General features: G+C 43.9%; 1 protein-coding gene across 1 annotated transcript in view; it reads right to left on the bottom strand.

Moving 5' to 3' along the window:
• Positions 1 to 2804: 2804 nt before the first annotated feature.
• LOC311116357 (plasma membrane calcium-transporting ATPase 3-like) overlaps positions 2805 to 22440 on the bottom strand; it is a gene marked incomplete at both ends in the record, with an annotated part of 155728 nt that continues 136092 nt past the window's right edge. Inside the window, 3 exons of the mRNA XM_084191446.1 lie at positions 2805 to 2963; positions 3067 to 3142; positions 3345 to 3451. Of these exons, the coding sequence (XP_084047572.1) occupies positions 2805 to 2963; positions 3067 to 3142; positions 3345 to 3451 (342 nt within the window). The remainder of the gene's footprint in view (positions 2964 to 3066; positions 3143 to 3344; positions 3452 to 22440) is intronic.

Genomic DNA, 22440 nt, shown 5'->3' with positions numbered 1-22440 from the left:
ACCATACCATAACACACCCCCTACCATCACAACCCTCTGCACCATACCATAACACACCCCCTACCATCACAACCCTCTGCACCATACCATAACACACCCCCTACCATCACAACCCTCTGCACCATACCATAACACACCCCCTACCATCACAACCCTCTGCACCATACCATAACACACCCCCTACCATCACAACCCTCTGCACCATACCATAACACCCCCCCTACCATCACAACCCTCTGCACCATACCATAACACACCCCCTACCATCACAACCCTCTGCACCATACCATAACACACCCCCTACCATTACAACCCTCTGCACCATACCATAACACACCCCCTACCATCACAACCCTCTGCACCATACCATAACACACCCCCTACCATTACAACCCTCTGCACCATACCATAACACACCCCCTACCATCACAACCCTCTGCACCATACCATAACACACCCCCTACCATCACAACCCTCTGCACCATACCATAACACCCCCCCTACCATCACAACCCTCTGCACCATACCATAACACACCCCCTACCATTACAACCCTCTGCACCATACCATAACACACCCCCTACCATCACAGCCCTCTGCACCATACCATAACACACCCCCTACCATCACAGCCCTCTGCACCATACCATAACACACCCCCTACCATCACAACCCTCTGCACCATACCATAACACACCCCCTACCATCACAGCCCTCTGCACCATACCATAACACCCCCCCTACCATCACAGCCCTCTGCACCATACCATAACACACCCCCTACCATCCCAACCCTCTGCACCATACCATAACACCCCCCTACCATCACAGCCCTCTGCACCATACCATAACACACCCTCTACCATCACAACCCTCTGCACCATACCATAACACACCCCCTACCATCCCAACCCTCTGCACCATACCATAACACACCCCCTACCATCACAGCCCTCTGCACCATACCATAACACACCCCCTACCATCACAACCCTCTGCACCATACCATAACACACCCCCTACCATCACAACCCTCTGCACCATACCATAACACACCCCCTACCATCACAACCCTCTGCACCATTCCATAACACACCCCCTACCATCCCAGCCCTCTGCACCATACCATAACACACCCCCTACCATCACAACCCTCTGCACCATACCATAACACACCCCCTACCATTACAACCCTCTGCACCATACCATAACACACCCCCTACCATCACAACCCTCTGCACCATACCATAACACACCCCCTACCATTACAACCCTCTGCACCATACCATAACACACCCCCTACCATCACAGCCCTCTGCACCATACCATAACACACCCCCTACCATCACAGCCCTCTGCACCATACCATAACACACCCCCTACCATCACAGCCCTCTGCACCATACCATAACACACCCTCTACCATCACAACCCTCTGCACCATACCATAACACACCCCCTACCATTACAACCCTCTGCACCATACCATAACACACCCCCTACCCTCACAGCCCTCTGCACCATACCATAACACACCCTCTACCATCACATCCCTCTGCACCACACCATAACACACCCCCTACCATCCCAACCCTCTGCACCATACCATAACACACCCCCTACCATCACAGCCCTCTGCACCATACCATAACACACACCCTACCATCACAACCCTCTGCACCATACCACCCCCCCTACCATCACAACCCTCTGCACCATACCATAACACACCCCCTACCATCCCAACCCTCTGCACCATACCATAACACACCCCCTACCATCACAGCCCTCTGCACCATACCATAACACACCCCCTACCATCCCAACCCTCTGCACCATACCATAACACACCCCCTACCATCACAACCCTCTGCACCATACCATAACACACCCCCCTACCATCACAACCCTCTGCACCATACCATAACACACCCCCTACCATCACAACCCTCTGCACCATACCATAACACACCCCCTACCATCACAACCCTCTGCACCATACCATAACACCCCCCCTACCATCACAACCCTCTGCCCCATACCATAACACCCCCCCTACCATCACAGCCCTCTGCACCATACCATAACACACCCCCTACCATCACAACCCTCTGCACCATACCATAACACCCCCCCTACCATCACAGCCCTCAGCACCATACCATAACACACCCCCTACCATCACAACCCTCTGCACCATACCATAACACACCCCCTACCATCACATCCCTCTGCACCACACCATAACACACCCCCTACCATCCCAACCCTCTGCACCATACCATAACACACCCCCTACCATCACAGCCCTCTGCACCATACCATAACACACACCCTACCATCACAACCCTCTGCACCATACCACCCCCCCTACCATCACAACCCTCTGCACCATACCATAACACACCCCCTACCATCACAACCCTCTGCACCACACCATAACACACCCCCTACCATCACAACCCTCTGCACCATACCATAACACACCCCCTACCATCCCAACCCTCTGCACCATACCATAACACACCCCCTACCATCACAGCCCTCTGCACCATACCATAACACACCCCCTACCATCACAACCCTCTGCACCATACCATAACACACCCTCTACCATCACAACCCTCTGCACCATAACACACCCCCTACCATCACAACCCTCTGCACCATACCATAACACACCCCCTACCATCACAACCCTCTGCACCATACCATAACACACCCCCTACCATCACATCCCTCTGCACCATACCATAACACACCCCCTACCATCACAACCCTCTGCACCATAACACCCCCCCTACCTCAGGTCGTACGGGGTCCTCTATGCCCACCACAGTGAGGCAGGTCAGCTGAGTAACGATGTCTGCCTCGTTGTCCCAGTCTGGCTCGGGATTAGACGGAATGTCTCGGAATGCGATACAGATCGTCCTTAACCCTTCACACGCCATCGGCTCTATCACCTGTTTCATCACAATACATTTGGTAACATTCATATAAAGTGTGTGTGTGTGTGTGTGTGTGTGTGTGTGTGTGTGTGTGTGTGTGTGTGTGTGTGTGTGTCACCTGTTTCACCATCTCGTCCCTGTCTCTGGGTCTGAAATTACGTGGCTCTCCATGAACGTCCATGATATACGAACACCTGGGTGAAAGAGAGAGCGAGAGGTAGAATTAGTGATATTGTTTAGAAGGATTGGTTAGTGATATGGTTTAGAAGGATTGGTTAGTGATATGGTTTAGAAGGATTGGTTAGTGATATGGTTTAGAAGGATTGGTTAGTGATATTGTTTAGAAGGATTGGTTAGTGATATGGTTTAGAAGGATTGGTTTTGTTTCCCCCTCACTTCTTCAGTAGTATCTCAGAGGCTCCTTTACTGAACAGTCTGAAGGATCCGTCTGGTTGCTGGACCACCGTGGACATGGATTTACGCACCGAGTTAAAGGTATACACCTGGAGGGGTGGGGGGAGAGGAGGGAGAGAGAGGGGGAGAGGAGGGGGAGAACGGGGGAGAGGGGGAAAGGAGGGGGAGGAGGGAGAGAGGGGGGGAGAGAGAGGGAGAGAGATAGGGGGAGAGAGGGGGATAGGAGGGAGAGAGAGGGGGAGAGGAGGGGGAGGAGGGAGAGAGAGGGGGAGAGGAGGGAGAGAGAGAGGGAGGAGGGAGAGAGAGGGGGAGAGGAGGGAGAGAGAGAGGGAGAGAGAGAGGGAGAGAGAGGGGGAGAGGAGGGAGAGAGAGAGAGTGAGAGAGGGGGAGAGGAGGGAGAGAGAGAGAGTGAGAGAGGGGGAGAGGAGGGAGAGAGAGAGGGAGGAGGGAGAGAGAGGGGGAGAGGAGGGAGAGAGAGGGGGAGAGGAGGAGAGGAGGGAGAGAGAGGGGGAGAGGAGGGAGAGGAGGGAGAGAGAGGGGAGAGGAGGGAGGGAGAGAGGGAGAGAGGGGTAGAGGAGGGAGAGAGAGAGGGAGAGAGGAGGGAGAGAGAGGGAGAGGAGGGAGAGAGAGAGGGAGGAGGGAGAGAGAGAGAGAGAGAGGGGGAGAGGAGGGAGGGAGAGAGGGAGAGAGAGGGGGAGAGGAGGGAGAGAGAGGGGGAGAGGAGGGAGAGAGAGAGAGAGGGGGAGAGAGGGGGAGAGGAGGAGAGGAGGGAGAGAGAGGGGGAGAGGAGGGAGAGAGAGGGGGAGAGGAGGGAGAGAGAGAGAGAGAGTTTGATTTCACTGAGACAGTGTGAAATGCACTTTACATATTCTATAGTAACATCTAAAGTAGACTACTGTAAAACACTCTCCATCTAGACTACTGTAAAACACTCTACATCTAGACTACTGTAACACTCTCCATCTAGACTACTGTAACACTCTATCTAGACTACAGTAACACTCCATCTAGACTACTGTAACACTCTCCATCTAGACTACTGTAACACTCTCCATCTAGACTACTGTAACACTCCATCTAGACTACTGTAACACTCTCCATCTAGACTACTGTAACACTCTCCATCTAGACTACTGCAACACTCCATCTAGACTACAGTAACACTCCATCTAGACTACTGTAACACTCCATCTAGACTACTGTAACACTCCATCTAGACTACTGTAACTCTCCATCTAGACTACTGTAACACTCTCCATCTAGACTACTGTAACACTCTCCATCTAGACTACTGTAACACTCTCCATCTAGACTACTGTAACACTCTCCATCTAGACTACTGTAACACTCTCCATCTAGACTACAGTAACACTCCATCTAGACTACTGTAACACTCTCCATCTAGACTACTGTAACACTCTCCATCTAGACTACTGTAACACTCCATCTAGACTACTGTAACACTCCATCTAGACTACTGTAACACTCTCCATCTAGACTACTGTAACACTCTCCATCTAGACTACTGTAACACTCCATCTAGACTACTGTAACACTCCATCTAGACTACTGTAACACTCTCCATCTAGACTACTGTAACACTCCATCTAGACTACTGTAACACTCTCCATCTAGACTACTGTAACACTCTCCATCTAGACTACTGTAACTCTCCATCTAGACTACTGTAACACTCCATCTAGACTACTGTAACACTCCATCTAGACTACTGTAACACTCTCCATCTAGACTACTGTAACACTCTCCATCTAGACTACTGTAACACTCCATCTAGACTACTGTAACACTCCATCTAGACTACTGTAACACTCCATCTAGACTACTGTAACACTCCATCCAGACTACTGTAACACTCTCCATCTAGACTACTGTAACACTCCATCTAGACTACTGTAACACTCCATCCAGACTACTGTAACACTATCTAGACTACTGTAACACTCCATCCAGACTACTGTAACACTCTCCATCTAGACTACTATAACACTATCCAGACTACTGTAACACTCTCCATCTAGACTACTGTAACACTCTCCATCTAGACTACTGTAACACTCTCCATCTAGACTACTGTAACACTCCATCTAGACTACTGTAACACTCCATCTAGACTACTGTAACACTCTCCATCTAGACTACTGTAACACTCTCCATCTAGACTACTGTAACACTCCATCTAGACTACAGTAACACTCCATCTAGACTACTGTAACACTCCATCTAGACTACTGTAACACTCCATAAAGACTACTGTAACACTCTCCATATAGACTACTGTAACACTCTCCATCTAGACTACTGTAACACTCTCCATATAGACTACTGTAACACTCCATCTAGACTACTGTAACACTCCATCTAGACTACTGTAACACTCCATCTAGACTACTGTAACACTATCTAGACTACTGTAACACTCCATCCAGACTACTGTAACACTCTCCATCTAGACTACTGTAACACTCCATCTAGACTACTGTAACACTCCATCCAGACTACTGTAACACTCTCCATCTAGACTACTGTAACACTCCATCCAGACTACTGTAACACTCCATCTAGACTACTGTAACACTCCATCTAGACTACTGTAACACTCCATCCAGACTACTGTAACACTCTCCATCTAGACTACTGTAACACTCCATCCAGACTACTGTAACACTCCATCTAGACTACTGTAACACTCCATCTAGACTACTGTAACACTCCATCCAGACTACTGTAACACTCCCCATCTAGACTACTGTAACACTCTCCATCTAGACTACTGTAACACTCTCCATCTAGACTACTGTAACACTCCATCTAGACTACAGTAACACTCTCCATCTAGACTACTGTAACTCTCCATCTAGACTACTGTAACACTCCATCTAGACTACTGTAACACTCTCCATCTAGACTACTGTAACACTCCATCTAGACTACTGTAACACTCTCCATCTAGACTACTGTAACTCTCCATCTAGACTACTGTAACTCTCCATCTAGACTACTGTAACACTCCATCCAGACTACTGTAACACTCCATCTAGACTACTGTAACACTCCATCTAGACTACTGTAACACTCTCCATCTAGACTACTGTAACACTATCCATCTAGACTACTGTAACACTCCATCTAGACTACTGTAACACTCCATCTAGACTACTGTAACACTCTCCATCTAGACTACTGCAACACTCTCCATCTAGACTACTGCAACACTCCATCTAGACTACAGTAACACTCCATCTAGACTACTGTAACACTCCATCTAGACTACTGTAACACTCCATCTAGACTACTGTAACTCTCCATCTAGACTACTGTAACACTCTCCATCTAGACTACTGTAACACTCTCCATCTAGACTACTGTAACACTCTCCATCTAGACTACTGTAACACTCTCCATCTAGACTACTGTAACACTCTCCATCTAGACTACAGTAACACTCCATCTAGACTACTGTAACACTCTCCATCTAGACTACTGTAACACTCTCCATCTAGACTACTGTAACACTCCATCTAGACTACTGTAACACTCCATCTAGACTACTGTAACACTCTCCATCTAGACTACTGTAACACTCTCCATCTAGACTACTGTAACACTCCATCTAGACTACTGTAACACTCCATCTAGACTACTGTAACACTCTCCATCTAGACTACTGTAACACTCCATCTAGACTACTGTAACACTCTCCATCTAGACTACTGTAACACTCTCCATCTAGACTACTGTAACTCTCCATCTAGACTACTATAACACTCCCATCTAGACTACTGTAACACTCCATCTAGACTACTGTAACACTCCATCCAGACTACTGTAACACTCTCCATCCAGACTACTGTAACACTCCATCTAGACTACTGTAACACTCCATCCAGACTACTGTAACACTCCATCTAGACTACTGTAACACTCCATCTAGACTACTGTAACACTCCATCCAGACTACTGTAACACTCTCCATCTAGACTAATGTAACACTCCATCTAGACTACTGTAACACTCCATCCAGACTACTGTAACACTCCATCTAGACTACTGTAACACTCCATCTAGACTACTGTAACACTCCATCCAGACTACTGTAACACTCCCCATCTAGACTACTGTAACACTCTCCATCTAGACTACTGTAACACTCCATCTAGACTACTGTAACACTCCATCTAGACTACTGTAACACTCCCCATCTAGACTACTGTAACACTCTCCATCTAGACTACTGTAACACTCCATCTAGACTACTGTAACACTCCATCTAGACTACTGTAACACTCCATCTAGACTACTGTAACACTCCATCCAGACTACTGTAACACTCTCCATCTAGACTACTGTAACACTCCATCTAGACTACTGTAACACTCCATCTAGACTACTGTAACACTCTCCATCTAGACTACTGTAACACTCCATCTAGACTACTGTAACACTCCATCTAGACTACTGTAACACTCCATCCAGACTACTGTAACACTCTCCATCTAAACTACTGTAACACTCCATCTAGACTACTGTAACACTCTCCATCTAGACTAATGTAACACTCCATCCAGACTACTGTAACACTCTCCATCTAGACTACTGTAACACTCCATCTAGACTACTGTAACACTCCATCCAGACTACTGTAACACTCTCCATATAGACTACTGTAACACTCCATCCAGACTACTGTAACACTCCATCTAGACTACTGTAACACTCCATCTAGACTACTGTAACACTCCATCTAGACTACTGTAACACTCCATCTAGACTACTGTAACACTCTCCATCTAGACTACTGTAACACTCTCCATCTAGACTACTGTAACACTCCATCTAGACTACTGTAACTCTCCATCTAGACTACTGTAACACTCCATCCAGACTACTGTAACACTCTCCATCTAGACTACTGTAACACTCCATCTAGACTACTGTAACACTCCATCTAGACTACTGTAACACTCCATCTAGACTACTGTAACACTCCATCTAGACTACTGTAACACTATCTAGACTACTGTAACACTCCATCCAGACTACTGTAACACTCTCCATCTAGACTACTGTAACACTCCATCCAGACTACTGTAACACTCTCCATCTAGACTACTGTAACACTCTCCATCTAGACTACTGTAACACTCTCCATCTAGACTACTGTAACACTCTATCTAGACTACTGTAACTCTCCATCTAGACTACTGCAACACTCCATCTAGACTACTGTAACACTCCATCTAGACTACTGTAACACTATCTAGACTACTGTAACACTCTCCATCTAGACTACTGTAACTCTCCATCTAGACTACTGTAACACTCCATCTAGACTACTGTAACACTCTCCATCTAGACTACTGTAACACTCCATCTAGACTACTGTAACACTCCATCTAGACTACTGTAACACTCCATCTAGACTACTGTAACACTCTCCATCTAGACTACTGTAACACTCCATCTAGACTACTGTAACACTCCATCTAGACTACTGTAACACTCCCCATCTAGACTACTGTAACACTCCATCTAGACTACTGTAACACTCTCCATCTAGACTACTGTAACACTCCATCTAGACTACTGTAACACTCTCCATCTAGACTACTGTAACACTCCATCTAGACTACTGTAACACTCTCCTTCTAGACTACTGTAACACTCCATCTAGACTACTGTAACACTCCATCTAGACTACTGTAACACTCCATCTAGACTACTGTAACACTCCATCTAGACTACTGTAACACTCCATCTAGACTACTGTAACACTCCATCTAGACTACTGTAACACTCCATCTAGACTACTGTAACACTCTCCATCTAGACTACTGTAACACTCTCCATCTAGACTACTGTAACACTCCATCTAGACTACTGTAACACTCCATCTAGACTACTGTAACACTCCATCTAGACTACTGTAACACTCCATCCAGACTACTGTAACACTCTCCATCTAGACTACTGTAACACTCCATCTAGACTACTGTAACACTCCATCCAGACTACTGTAACACTATCTAGACTACTGTAACACTCCATCCAGACTACTGTAACACTCTCCATCTAGACTACTATAACACTATCCAGACTACTGTAACACTCTCCATCTAGACTACTGTAACACTCTCCATCTAGACTACTGTAACACTCTCCATCTAGACTACTGTAACACTCCATCTAGACTACTGTAACACTCCATCTAGACTACTGTAACACTCTCCATCTAGACTACTGTAACACTCTCCATCTAGACTACTGTAACACTCCATCTAGACTACAGTAACACTCCATCTAGACTACTGTAACACTCCATCTAGACTACTGTAACACTCCATAAAGACTACTGTAACACTCTCCATATAGACTACTGTAACACTCTCCATCTAGACTACTGTAACACTCTCCATATAGACTACTGTAACACTCCATCTAGACTACTGTAACACTCCATCTAGACTACTGTAACACTCCATCTAGACTACTGTAACACTATCTAGACTACTGTAACACTCCATCCAGACTACTGTAACACTCTCCATCTAGACTACTGTAACACTCCATCTAGACTACTGTAACACTCCATCCAGACTACTGTAACACTCTCCATCTAGACTACTGTAACACTCCATCCAGACTACTGTAACACTCCATCTAGACTACTGTAACACTCCATCTAGACTACTGTAACACTCCATCCAGACTACTGTAACACTCTCCATCTAGACTACTGTAACACTCCATCCAGACTACTGTAACACTCCATCTAGACTACTGTAACACTCCATCTAGACTACTGTAACACTCCATCCAGACTACTGTAACACTCCCCATCTAGACTACTGTAACACTCTCCATCTAGACTACTGTAACACTCTCCATCTAGACTACTGTAACACTCCATCTAGACTACAGTAACACTCTCCATCTAGACTACTGTAACTCTCCATCTAGACTACTGTAACACTCCATCTAGACTACTGTAACACTCTCCATCTAGACTACTGTAACACTCCATCTAGACTACTGTAACACTCTCCATCTAGACTACTGTAACTCTCCATCTAGACTACTGTAACTCTCCATCTAGACTACTGTAACACTCCATCCAGACTACTGTAACACTCCATCTAGACTACTGTAACACTCCATCTAGACTACTGTAACACTCTCCATCTAGACTACTGTAACACTATCCATCTAGACTACTGTAACACTCCATCTAGACTACTGTAACACTCCATCTAGACTACTGTAACCCTCCATCTAGACTACTGTAACACTATCTAGACTACTGTAACACTCCATCCAGACTACTGTAACACTCCATCTAGACTACTGTAACACTCTCCATCTAGACTACAGTAACACTCCATCTAGACTACTGTAACACTCTCCATCTAGACTACTGTAACACTCTCCATCTAGACTACTGTAACACTCCATCCAGACTACTGTAACACTCTCCATCTAGACTACAGTAACACTCCATCTAGACTACTGTAACACTCCATCCAGACTACTGTAACACTCTCCATCTAGACTACAGTAACACTCCATCTAGACTACTGTAACACTCTCCATCTAGACTACTGTAACTCTCCATCTAGACTACTGCAACACTCCATCTAGACTACTGTAACACTCCATCTAGACTACTGTAACACTATCTAGACTACTGTAACACTCTCATCTAGACTACTGTAACTCTCCATCTAGACTACTGTAACACTCCATCTAGACTACTGTAACACTCTCCATCTAGACTACTGTAACACTCCATCTAGACTACTGTAACACTCCATATAGACTACTGTAACACTCCTTCTAGACTACTGTAACACTCTCCATCTAGACTACTGTAACACTCCATCTAGACTACTGTAACACTCCATCTAGACTACTGTAACACTCCCCATCTAGACTACTGTAACACTCCATCTAGACTACTGTAACACTCTCCATCTAGACTACTGTAACACTCCATCTAGACTACTGTAACACTCCATCTAGACTACTGTAACACTCCATCTAGACTACTGTAACACTCTCCATCTAGACTACTGTAACACTCTCCATCTAGACTACTGTAACACTCCATCTAGACTACTGTAACACTCCATCTAGACTACTGTAACACTCCATCTAGACTACTGTAACACTCCATCCAGACTACTGTAACACTCTCCATCTAGACTACTGTAACACTCCATCTAGACTACTGTAACACTCCATCCAGACTACTGTAACACTATCTAGACTACTGTAACACTCCATCCAGACTACTGTAACACTCTCCATCTAGACTACTATAACACTATCCAGACTACTGTAACACTCTCCATCTAGACTACTGTAACACTCTCCATCTAGACTACTGTAACACTCTCCATCTAGACTACTGTAACACTCCATCTAGACTACTGTAACACTCCATCTAGACTACTGTAACACTCTCCATCTAGACTACTGTAACACTCTCCATCTAGACTACTGTAACACTCCATCTAGACTACAGTAACACTCCATCTAGACTACTGTAACACTCCATCTAGACTACTGTAACACTCCATAAAGACTACTGTAACACTCTCCATATAGACTACTGTAACACTCTCCATATAGACTACTGTAACACTCTCCATCTAGACTACTGTAACACTCTCCATATAGACTACTGTAACACTCCATCTAGACTACTGTAACACTCCATCTAGACTACTGTAACACTCCATCTAGACTACTGTAACACTATCTAGACTACTGTAACACTCCATCCAGACTACTGTAACACTCTCCATCTAGACTACTGTAACACTCCATCTAGACTACTGTAACACTCCATCCAGACTACTGTAACACTCTCCATCTAGACTACTGTAACACTCCATCCAGACTACTGTAACACTCCATCTAGACTACTGTAACACTCCATCTAGACTACTGTAACACTCCATCCAGACTACTGTAACACTCTCCATCTAGACTACTGTAACACTCCATCTAGACTACTGTAACACTCCATCTAGACTACTGTAACACTCCATCTAGACTACTGTAACACTCCATCCAGACTACTGTAACACTCTCCATCTAGACTACTGTAACACTCCATCTAGACTACTGTAACACTCCATCTAGACTACTGTAACACTCTCCATCTAGACTACTGTAACACTCCATCTAGACTACTGTAACACTCCATCTAGACTACTGTAACACTCCATCCAGACTACTGTAACACTCTCCATCTAAACTACTGTAACACTCCATCTAGACTACTGTAACACTCTCCATCTAGACTAATGTAACACTCCATCCAGACTACTGTAACACTCTCCATCTAGACTACTGTAACACTCCATCTAGACTACTGTAACACTCCATCCAGACTACTGTAACACTCTCCATATAGACTACTGTAACACTCCATCCAGACTACTGTAACACTCCATCTAGACTACTGTAACACTCCATCTAGACTACTGTAACACTCCATCTAGACTACTGTAACACTCCATCTAGACTACTGTAACACTCTCCATCTAGACTACTGTAACACTCTCCATCTAGACTACTGTAACACTCCATCTAGACTACTGTAACTCTCCATCTAGACTACTGTAACACTCCATCCAGACTACTGTAACACTCTCCATCTAGACTACTGTAACACTCCATCTAGACTACTGTAACACTCCATCTAGACTACTGTAACACTCCATCTAGACTACTGTAACACTCCATCTAGACTACTGTAACACTATCTAGACTACTGTAACACTCCATCCAGACTACTGTAACACTCTCCATCTAGACTACTGTAACACTCCATCCAGACTACTGTAACACTCTCCATCTAGACTACTGTAACACTCTCCATCTAGACTACTGTAACACTCTCCATCTAGACTACTGTAACACTCTATCTAGACTACTGTAACTCTCCATCTAGACTACTGCAACACTCCATCTAGACTACTGTAACACTCCATCTAGACTACTGTAACACTATCTAGACTACTGTAACACTCTCCATCTAGACTACTGTAACTCTCCATCTAGACTACTGTAACACTCCATCTAGACTACTGTAACACTCTCCATCTAGACTACTGTAACACTCCATCTAGACTACTGTAACACTCCATCTAGACTACTGTAACACTCCATCTAGACTACTGTAACACTCTCCATCTAGACTACTGTAACACTCCATCTAGACTACTGTAACACTCCATCTAGACTACTGTAACACTCCCCATCTAGACTACTGTAACACTCCATCTAGACTACTGTAACACTCTCCATCTAGACTACTGTAACACTCCATCTAGACTACTGTAACACTCTCCATCTAGACTACTGTAACACTCCATCTAGACTACTGTAACACTCTCCTTCTAGACTACTGTAACACTCCATCTAGACTACTGTAACACTCCATCTAGACTACTGTAACACTCCATCTAGACTACTGTAACACTCCATCTAGACTACTGTAACACTCCATCTAGACTACTGTAACACTCCATCTAGACTACTGTAACACTCCATCTAGACTACTGTAACACTCTCCATCTAGACTACTGTAACACTCTCCATCTAGACTACTGTAACACTCCATCTAGACTACTGTAACACTCCATCTAGACTACTGTAACACTCCATCGACTACTGTAACACTCTCCATCTAGACTACTGTAACACTCCATCTAGACTACTGTAACACTCCATCCAGACTACTGTAACACTATCTAGACTACTGTAACACTCCATCCAGACTACTGTAACACTCTCCATCTAGACTACTATAACACTATCCAGACTACTGTAACACTCTCCATCTAGACTACTGTAACACTCTCCATCTAGACTACTGTAACACTCTCCATCTAGACTACTGTAACACTCCATCTAGACTACTGTAACACTCCATCTAGACTACTGTAACACTCTCCATCTAGACTACTGTAACACTCTCCATCTAGACTACTGTAACACTCCATCTAGACTACAGTAACACTCCATCTAGACTACTGTAACACTCCATCTAGACTACTGTAACACTCCATAAAGACTACTGTAACACTCTCCATATAGACTACTGTAACACTCTCCATCTAGACTACTGTAACACTCTCCATATAGACTACTGTAACACTCCATCTAGACTACTGTAACACTCCATCTAGACTACTGTAACACTCCATCTAGACTACTGTAACACTATCTAGACTACTGTAACACTCCATCCAGACTACTGTAACACTCTCCATCTAGACTACTGTAACACTCCATCTAGACTACTGTAACACTCCATCCAGACTACTGTAACACTCTCCATCTAGACTACTGTAACACTCCATCCAGACTACTGTAACACTCCATCTAGACTACTGTAACACTCCATCTAGACTACTGTAACACTCCATCCAGACTACTGTAACACTCTCCATCTAGACTACTGTAACACTCCATCCAGACTACTGTAACACTCCATCTAGACTACTGTAACACTCCATCTAGACTACTGTAACACTCCATCCAGACTACTGTAACACTCCCCATCTAGACTACTGTAACACTCTCCATCTAGACTACTGTAACACTCTCCATCTAGACTACTGTAACACTCCATCTAGACTACAGTAACACTCTCCATCTAGACTACTGTAACTCTCCATCTAGACTACTGTAACACTCCATCTAGACTACTGTAACACTCTCCATCTAGACTACTGTAACACTCCATCTAGACTACTGTAACACTCTCCATCTAGACTACTGTAACTCTCCATCTAGACTACTGTAACTCTCCATCTAGACTACTGTAACACTCCATCCAGACTACTGTAACACTCCATCTAGACTACTGTAACACTCCATCTAGACTACTGTAACACTCTCCATCTAGACTACTGTAACACTATCCATCTAGACTACTGTAACACTCCATCTAGACTACTGTAACACTCCATCTAGACTACTGTAACCCTCCATCTAGACTACTGTAACACTATCTAGACTACTGTAACACTCCATCCAGACTACTGTAACACTCCATCTAGACTACTGTAACACTCTCCATCTAGACTACAGTAACACTCCATCTAGACTACTGTAACACTCTCCATCTAGACTACTGTAACACTCTCCATCTAGACTACTGTAACACTCCATCCAGACTACTGTAACACTCTCCATCTAGACTACAGTAACACTCCATCTAGACTACTGTAACACTCCATCCAGACTACTGTAACACTCTCCATCTAGACTACAGTAACACTCCATCTAGACTACTGTAACACTCTCCATCTAGACTACTGTAACTCTCCATCTAGACTACTGCAACACTCCATCTAGACTACTGTAACACTCCATCTAGACTACTGTAACACTATCTAGACTACTGTAACACTCTCATCTAGACTACTGTAACTCTCCATCTAGACTACTGTAACACTCCATCTAGACTACTGTAACACTCTCCATCTAGACTACTGTAACACTCCATCTAGACTACTGTAACACTCCATATAGACTACTGTAACACTCCTTCTAGACTACTGTAACACTCTCCATCTAGACTACTGTAACACTCCATCTAGACTACTGTAACACTCCATCTAGACTACTGTAACACTCCCCATCTAGACTACTGTAACACTCCATCTAGACTACTGTAACACTCTCCATCTAGACTACTGTAACACTCCATCTAGACTACTGTAACACTCCATCTAGACTACTGTAACACTCCATCTAGACTACTGTAACACTCTCCATCTAGACTACTGTAACACTCTCCATCTAGACTACTGTAACACTCCATCTAGACTACTGTAACACTCCATCTAGACTACTGTAACACTCCATCTAGACTACTGTAACACTCCATCCAGACTACTGTAACACTCTCCATCTAGACTACTGTAACACTCCATCTAGACTACTGTAACACTCCATCCAGACTACTGTAACACTATCTAGACTACTGTAACACTCCATCCAGACTACTGTAACACTCTCCATCTAGACTACTATAACACTATCCAGACTACTGTAACACTCTCCATCTAGACTACTGTAACACTCTCCATCTAGACTACTGTAACACTCTCCATCTAGACTACTGTAACACTCCATCTAGACTACTGTAACACTCCATCTAGACTACTGTAACACTCTCCATCTAGACTACTGTAACACTCTCCATCTAGACTACTGTAACACTCCATCTAGACTACAGTAACACTCCATCTAGACTACTGTAACACTCCATCTAGACTACTGTAACACTCCATAAAGACTACTGTAACACTCTCCATATAGACTACTGTAACACTCTCCATCTAGACTACTGTAACACTCTCCATATAGACTACTGTAACACTCCATCTAGACTACTGTAACACTCCATCTAGACTACTGTAACACTCCATCTAGACTACTGTAACACTATCTAGACTACTGTAACACTCCATCCAGACTACTGTAACACTCTCCATCTAGACTACTGTAACACTCCATCTAGACTACTGTAACACTCCATCCAGACTACTGTAACACTCTCCATCTAGACTACTGTAACACTCCATCCAGACTACTGTAACACTCCATCTAGACTACTGTAACACTCCATCTAGACTACTGTAACACTCCATCCAGACTACTGTAACACTCTCCATCTAGACTACTGTAACACTCCATCCAGACTACTGTAACACTCCATCTAGACTACTGTAACACTCCATCTAGACTACTGTAACACTCCATCCAGACTACTGTAACACTCCCCATCTAGACTACTGTAACACTCTCCATCTAGACTACTGTAACACTCTCCATCTAGACTACTGTAACACTCCATCTAGACTACAGTAACACTCTCCATCTAGACTACTGTAACTCTCCATCTAGACTACTGTAACACTCCATCTAGACTACTGTAACACTCTCCATCTAGACTACTGTAACACTCCATCTAGACTACTGTAACACTCTCCATCTAGACTACTGTAACACTCCATCTAGACTACTGTAACTCTCCATCTAGACTACTGTAACACTCCATCCAGACTACTGTAACACTCCATCTAGACTACTGTAACACTCCATCTAGACTACTGTAACACTCCATCTAGACTACTGTAACACTCCATCTAGACTACTGTAACACTCCATCTAGACTACTGTAACACTATCTAGACTACTGTAACACTCCATCCAGACTACTGTAACACTCTCCATCTAGACTACTGTAACACTCCATCCAGACTACAGTAACACTCTCCATCTAGACTACTGTAACACTCTCCATCTAGACTACTGTAACACTCTCCATCTAGACTACTGTAACACTCTATCTAGACTACTGTAACTCTCCATCTAGACTACTGCAACACTCCATCTAGACTACTGTAACACTCCATCTAGACTACTGTAACACTATCTAGACTACTGTAACACTCTCCATCTAGACTACTGTAACTCTCCATCTAGACTACTGTAACACTCCATCTAGACTACTGTAACACTCTCCATCTAGACTACTGTAACACTCCATCTAGACTACTGTAACACTCTCCATCTAGACTACTGTAACTCTCCATCTAGACTACTGTAACACTCCATCCAGACTACTGTAACACTCCATCTAGACTACTGTAACACTCCATCTAGACTACTGTAACACTCTCCATCTAGACTACTGTAACTCTCCATCTAGACTACTGTAACACTCCATCCAGACTACTGTAACACTCCATCTAGACTACTGTAACACTCCATCTAGACTACTGTAACACTCCATCCAGACTACTGTAACACTCCATCTAGACTACTGTAACACTCCATCTAGACTACTGTAACACTCCATCTAGACTACTGTAACACTCTCCATCTAGACTACTGTAACACTCCATCTAGACTACTGTAACACTCCATCTAGACTACTGTAACACTCCCCATCTAGACTACTGTAACACTCCATCTAGACTACTGTAACACTCTCCATCTAGACTACTGTAACACTCCATCTAGACTACTGTAACACTCTCCATCTAGACTACTGTAACACTCCATCTAGACTACTGTAACACTCTCCTTCTAGACTACTGTAACACTCCATCTAGACTACTGTAACACTCCATCTAGACTACTGTAACACTCCATCTAGACTACTGTAACACTCCATCTAGACTACTGTAACACTCCATCTAGACTACTGTAACACTCCATCTAGACTACTGTAACACTCCATCTAGACTACTGTAACACTCCATCTAGACTACTGTAACACTATCTAGACTACTGTAACACTCCATCCAGACTACTGTAACACTCTCCATCTAGACTACTGTAACACTCCATCTAGACTACTGTAACACTCCATCCAGACTACTGTAACACTCTCCATCTAGACTACTGTAACACTCCATCCAGACTACTGTAACACTCCATCTAGACTACTGTAACACTCCATCTAGACTACTGTAACACTCCATCCAGACTACTGTAACACTCTCCATCTAGACTACTGTAACACTCCATCCAGACTACTGTAACACTCCATCTAGACTACTGTAACACTCCATCTAGACTACTGTAACACTCCATCCAGACTACTGTAACACTCCCCATCTAGACTACTGTAACACTCTCCATCTAGACTACTGTAACACTCTCCATCTAGACTACTGTAACACTCCATCTAGACTACAGTAACACTCTCCATCTAGACTACTGTAACTCTCCATCTAGACTACTGTAACACTCCATCTAGACTACTGTAACACTCTCCATCTAGACTACTGTAACACTCCATCTAGACTACTGTAACACTCTCCATCTAGACTACTGTAACTCTCCATCTAGACTACTGTAACTCTCCATCTAGACTACTGTAACACTCCATCCAGACTACTGTAACACTCCATCTAGACTACTGTAACACTCCATCTAGACTACTGTAACACTCTCCATCTAGACTACTGTAACACTATCCATCTAGACTACTGTAACACTCCATCTAGACTACTGTAACACTCCATCTAGACTACTGTAACCCTCCATCTAGACTACTGTAACACTATCTAGACTACTGTAACACTCCATCCAGACTACTGTAACACTCCATCTAGACTACTGTAACACTCTCCATCTAGACTACAGTAACACTCCATCTAGACTACTGTAACACTCTCCATCTAGACTACTGTAACACTCTCCATCTAGACTACTGTAACACTCCATCCAGACTACTGTAACACTCTCCATCTAGACTACAGTAACACTCCATCTAGACTACTGTAACACTCCATCCAGACTACTGTAACACTCTCCATCTAGACTACAGTAACACTCCATCTAGACTACTGTAACACTCTCCATCTAGACTACTGTAACTCTCCATCTAGACTACTGTAACACTCCATCTAGACTACTGTAACACTCCATCTAGACTACTGTAACACTCCATCTAGACTACTGTAACACTCCATCTAGACTACTGTAACACTCCATCTAGACTACTGTAACACTCCATCTAGACTACTGTAACTCTCCATCTAGACTACTGTAACACTCCATCTAGACTACTGTAACACTCCATCTAGACTACTGTAACACTCCATCTAGACTACTGTAACACTCTCCATCTAGACTACTGTAACACTCTCCATCTAGACTACTGTAACACTCCATCCAGACTACTGTAACACTCTCCATCTAGACTACAGTAACACTCCATCTAGACTACTGTAACACTCTCCATCTAGACTACTGTAACTCTCCATCTAGACTACTGTAACACTCCATCTAGACTACTGTAACTCTCCATCTAGACTACTGTAACACTCCATCTAGACTACTGTAACACTCCATCCAGACTACTGTAACACTCTCCATCTAGACTACTGTAACACTCCATCCAGACTACTGTAACACTCTCCATCTAGACTACAGTAACACTCCATCCAGACTACTGTAACACTCCCCATCTAGACTACTGTAACACTCCCCATCTAGACTACTGTAACTCTCCATCCAGACTACTGTAACACTCTCCATCTAGACTACTGTAACACTCCATCTAGACTACTGTAACACTCCATCCAGACTACTGTAACACTCTCCATCTAAACTACTGTAACACTCCATCTAGACTACTGTAACACTCTCCATCTAGACTACTGTAACACTCCATCCAGACTACTGTAACACTCTCCATCTAGACTACTGTAACACTCCATCTAGACTACTGTAACACTCCATCCAGACTACTGTAACACTCTCCATATAGACTACTGTAACACTCCATCCAGACTACTGTAACACTCCATCTAGACTACTGTAACACTCCATCTAGACTACTGTAACACTCCATCTAGACTACTGTAACACTCCATCTAGACTACTGTAACACTCTCCATCTAGACTACTGTAACACTCTCCATCTAGACTACTGTAACACTCCATCTAGACTACTGTAACTCTCCATCTAGACTACTGTAACACTCCATCCAGACTACTGTAACACTCTCCATCTAGACTACTGTAACACTCCATCTAGACTACTGTAACACTCCATCTAGACTACTGTAACACTCCATCTAGACTACTGTAACACTCCATCTAGACTACTGTAACACTATCTAGACTACTGTAACACTCCATCCAGACTACTGTAACACTCTCCATCTAGACTACTGTAACACTCCATCCAGACTACTGTAACACTCTCCATCTAGACTACTGTAACACTCTCCATCTAGACTACTGTAACACTCTCCATCTAGACTACTGTAACACTCTATCTAGACTACTGTAACTCTCCATCTAGACTACTGCAACACTCCATCTAGACTACTGTAACACTCCATCTAGACTACTGTAACACTATCTAGACTACTGTAACACTCTCCATCTAGACTACTGTAACTCTCCATCTAGACTACTGTAACACTCCATCTAGACTACTGTAACACTCTCCATCTAGACTACTGTAACACTCCATCTAGACTACTGTAACACTCTCCATCTAGACTACTGTAACTCTCCATCTAGACTACTGTAACACTCCATCCAGACTACTGTAACACTCCATCTAGACTACTGTAACACTCCATCTAGACTACTGTAACACTCTCCATCTAGACTACTGTAACTCTCCATCTAGACTACTGTAACACTCCATCCAGACTACTGTAACACTCCATCTAGACTACTGTAACACTCCATCTAGACTACTGTAACACTCCATCCAGACTACTGTAACACTCCATCTAGACTACTGTAACACTCCATCTAGACTACTGTAACACTCCATCTAGACTACTGTAACACTCTCCATCTAGACTACTGTAACACTCCATCTAGACTACTGTAACACTCCATCTAGACTACTGTAACACTCCCCATCTAGACTACTGTAACACTCCATCTAGACTACTGTAACACTCTCCATCTAGACTACTGTAACACTCCATCTAGACTACTGTAACACTCTCCATCTAGACTACTGTAACACTCCATCTAGACTACTGTAACACTCTCCTTCTAGACTACTGTAACACTCCATCTAGACTACTGTAACACTCCATCTAGACTACTGTAACACTCCATCTAGACTACTGTAACACTCCATCTAGACTACTGTAACACTCCATCTAGACTACTGTAACACTCCATCTAGACTACTGTAACACTCCATCTAGACTACTGTAACACTCTCCATCTAGACTACTGTAACACTCTCCATCTAGACTACTGTAACACTCCATCTAGACTACTGTAACACTCCATCTAGACTACTGTAACACTCCATCCAGACTACTGTAACACTCTCCATCTAGACTACTGTAACACTCCATCTAGACTACTGTAACACTCCATCCAGACTACTGTAACACTATCTAGACTACTGTAACACTCCATCCAGACTACTGTAACACTCTCCATCTAGACTACTATAACACTATCCAGACTACTGTAACACTCTCCATCTAGACTACTGTAACACTCTCCATCTAGACTACTGTAACACTCT

Source organism: Coregonus lavaretus (genome assembly GCF_964263955.1).
Source record: "Coregonus lavaretus genome assembly, contig: HAP1_SCAFFOLD_491, whole genome shotgun sequence".
NCBI lineage: Eukaryota > Metazoa > Chordata > Actinopteri > Salmoniformes > Salmonidae > Coregonus > Coregonus lavaretus.
Note: the sequence above shows the minus strand (reverse complement) of the source record. Positions and strands in the feature narration are given on the sequence as shown.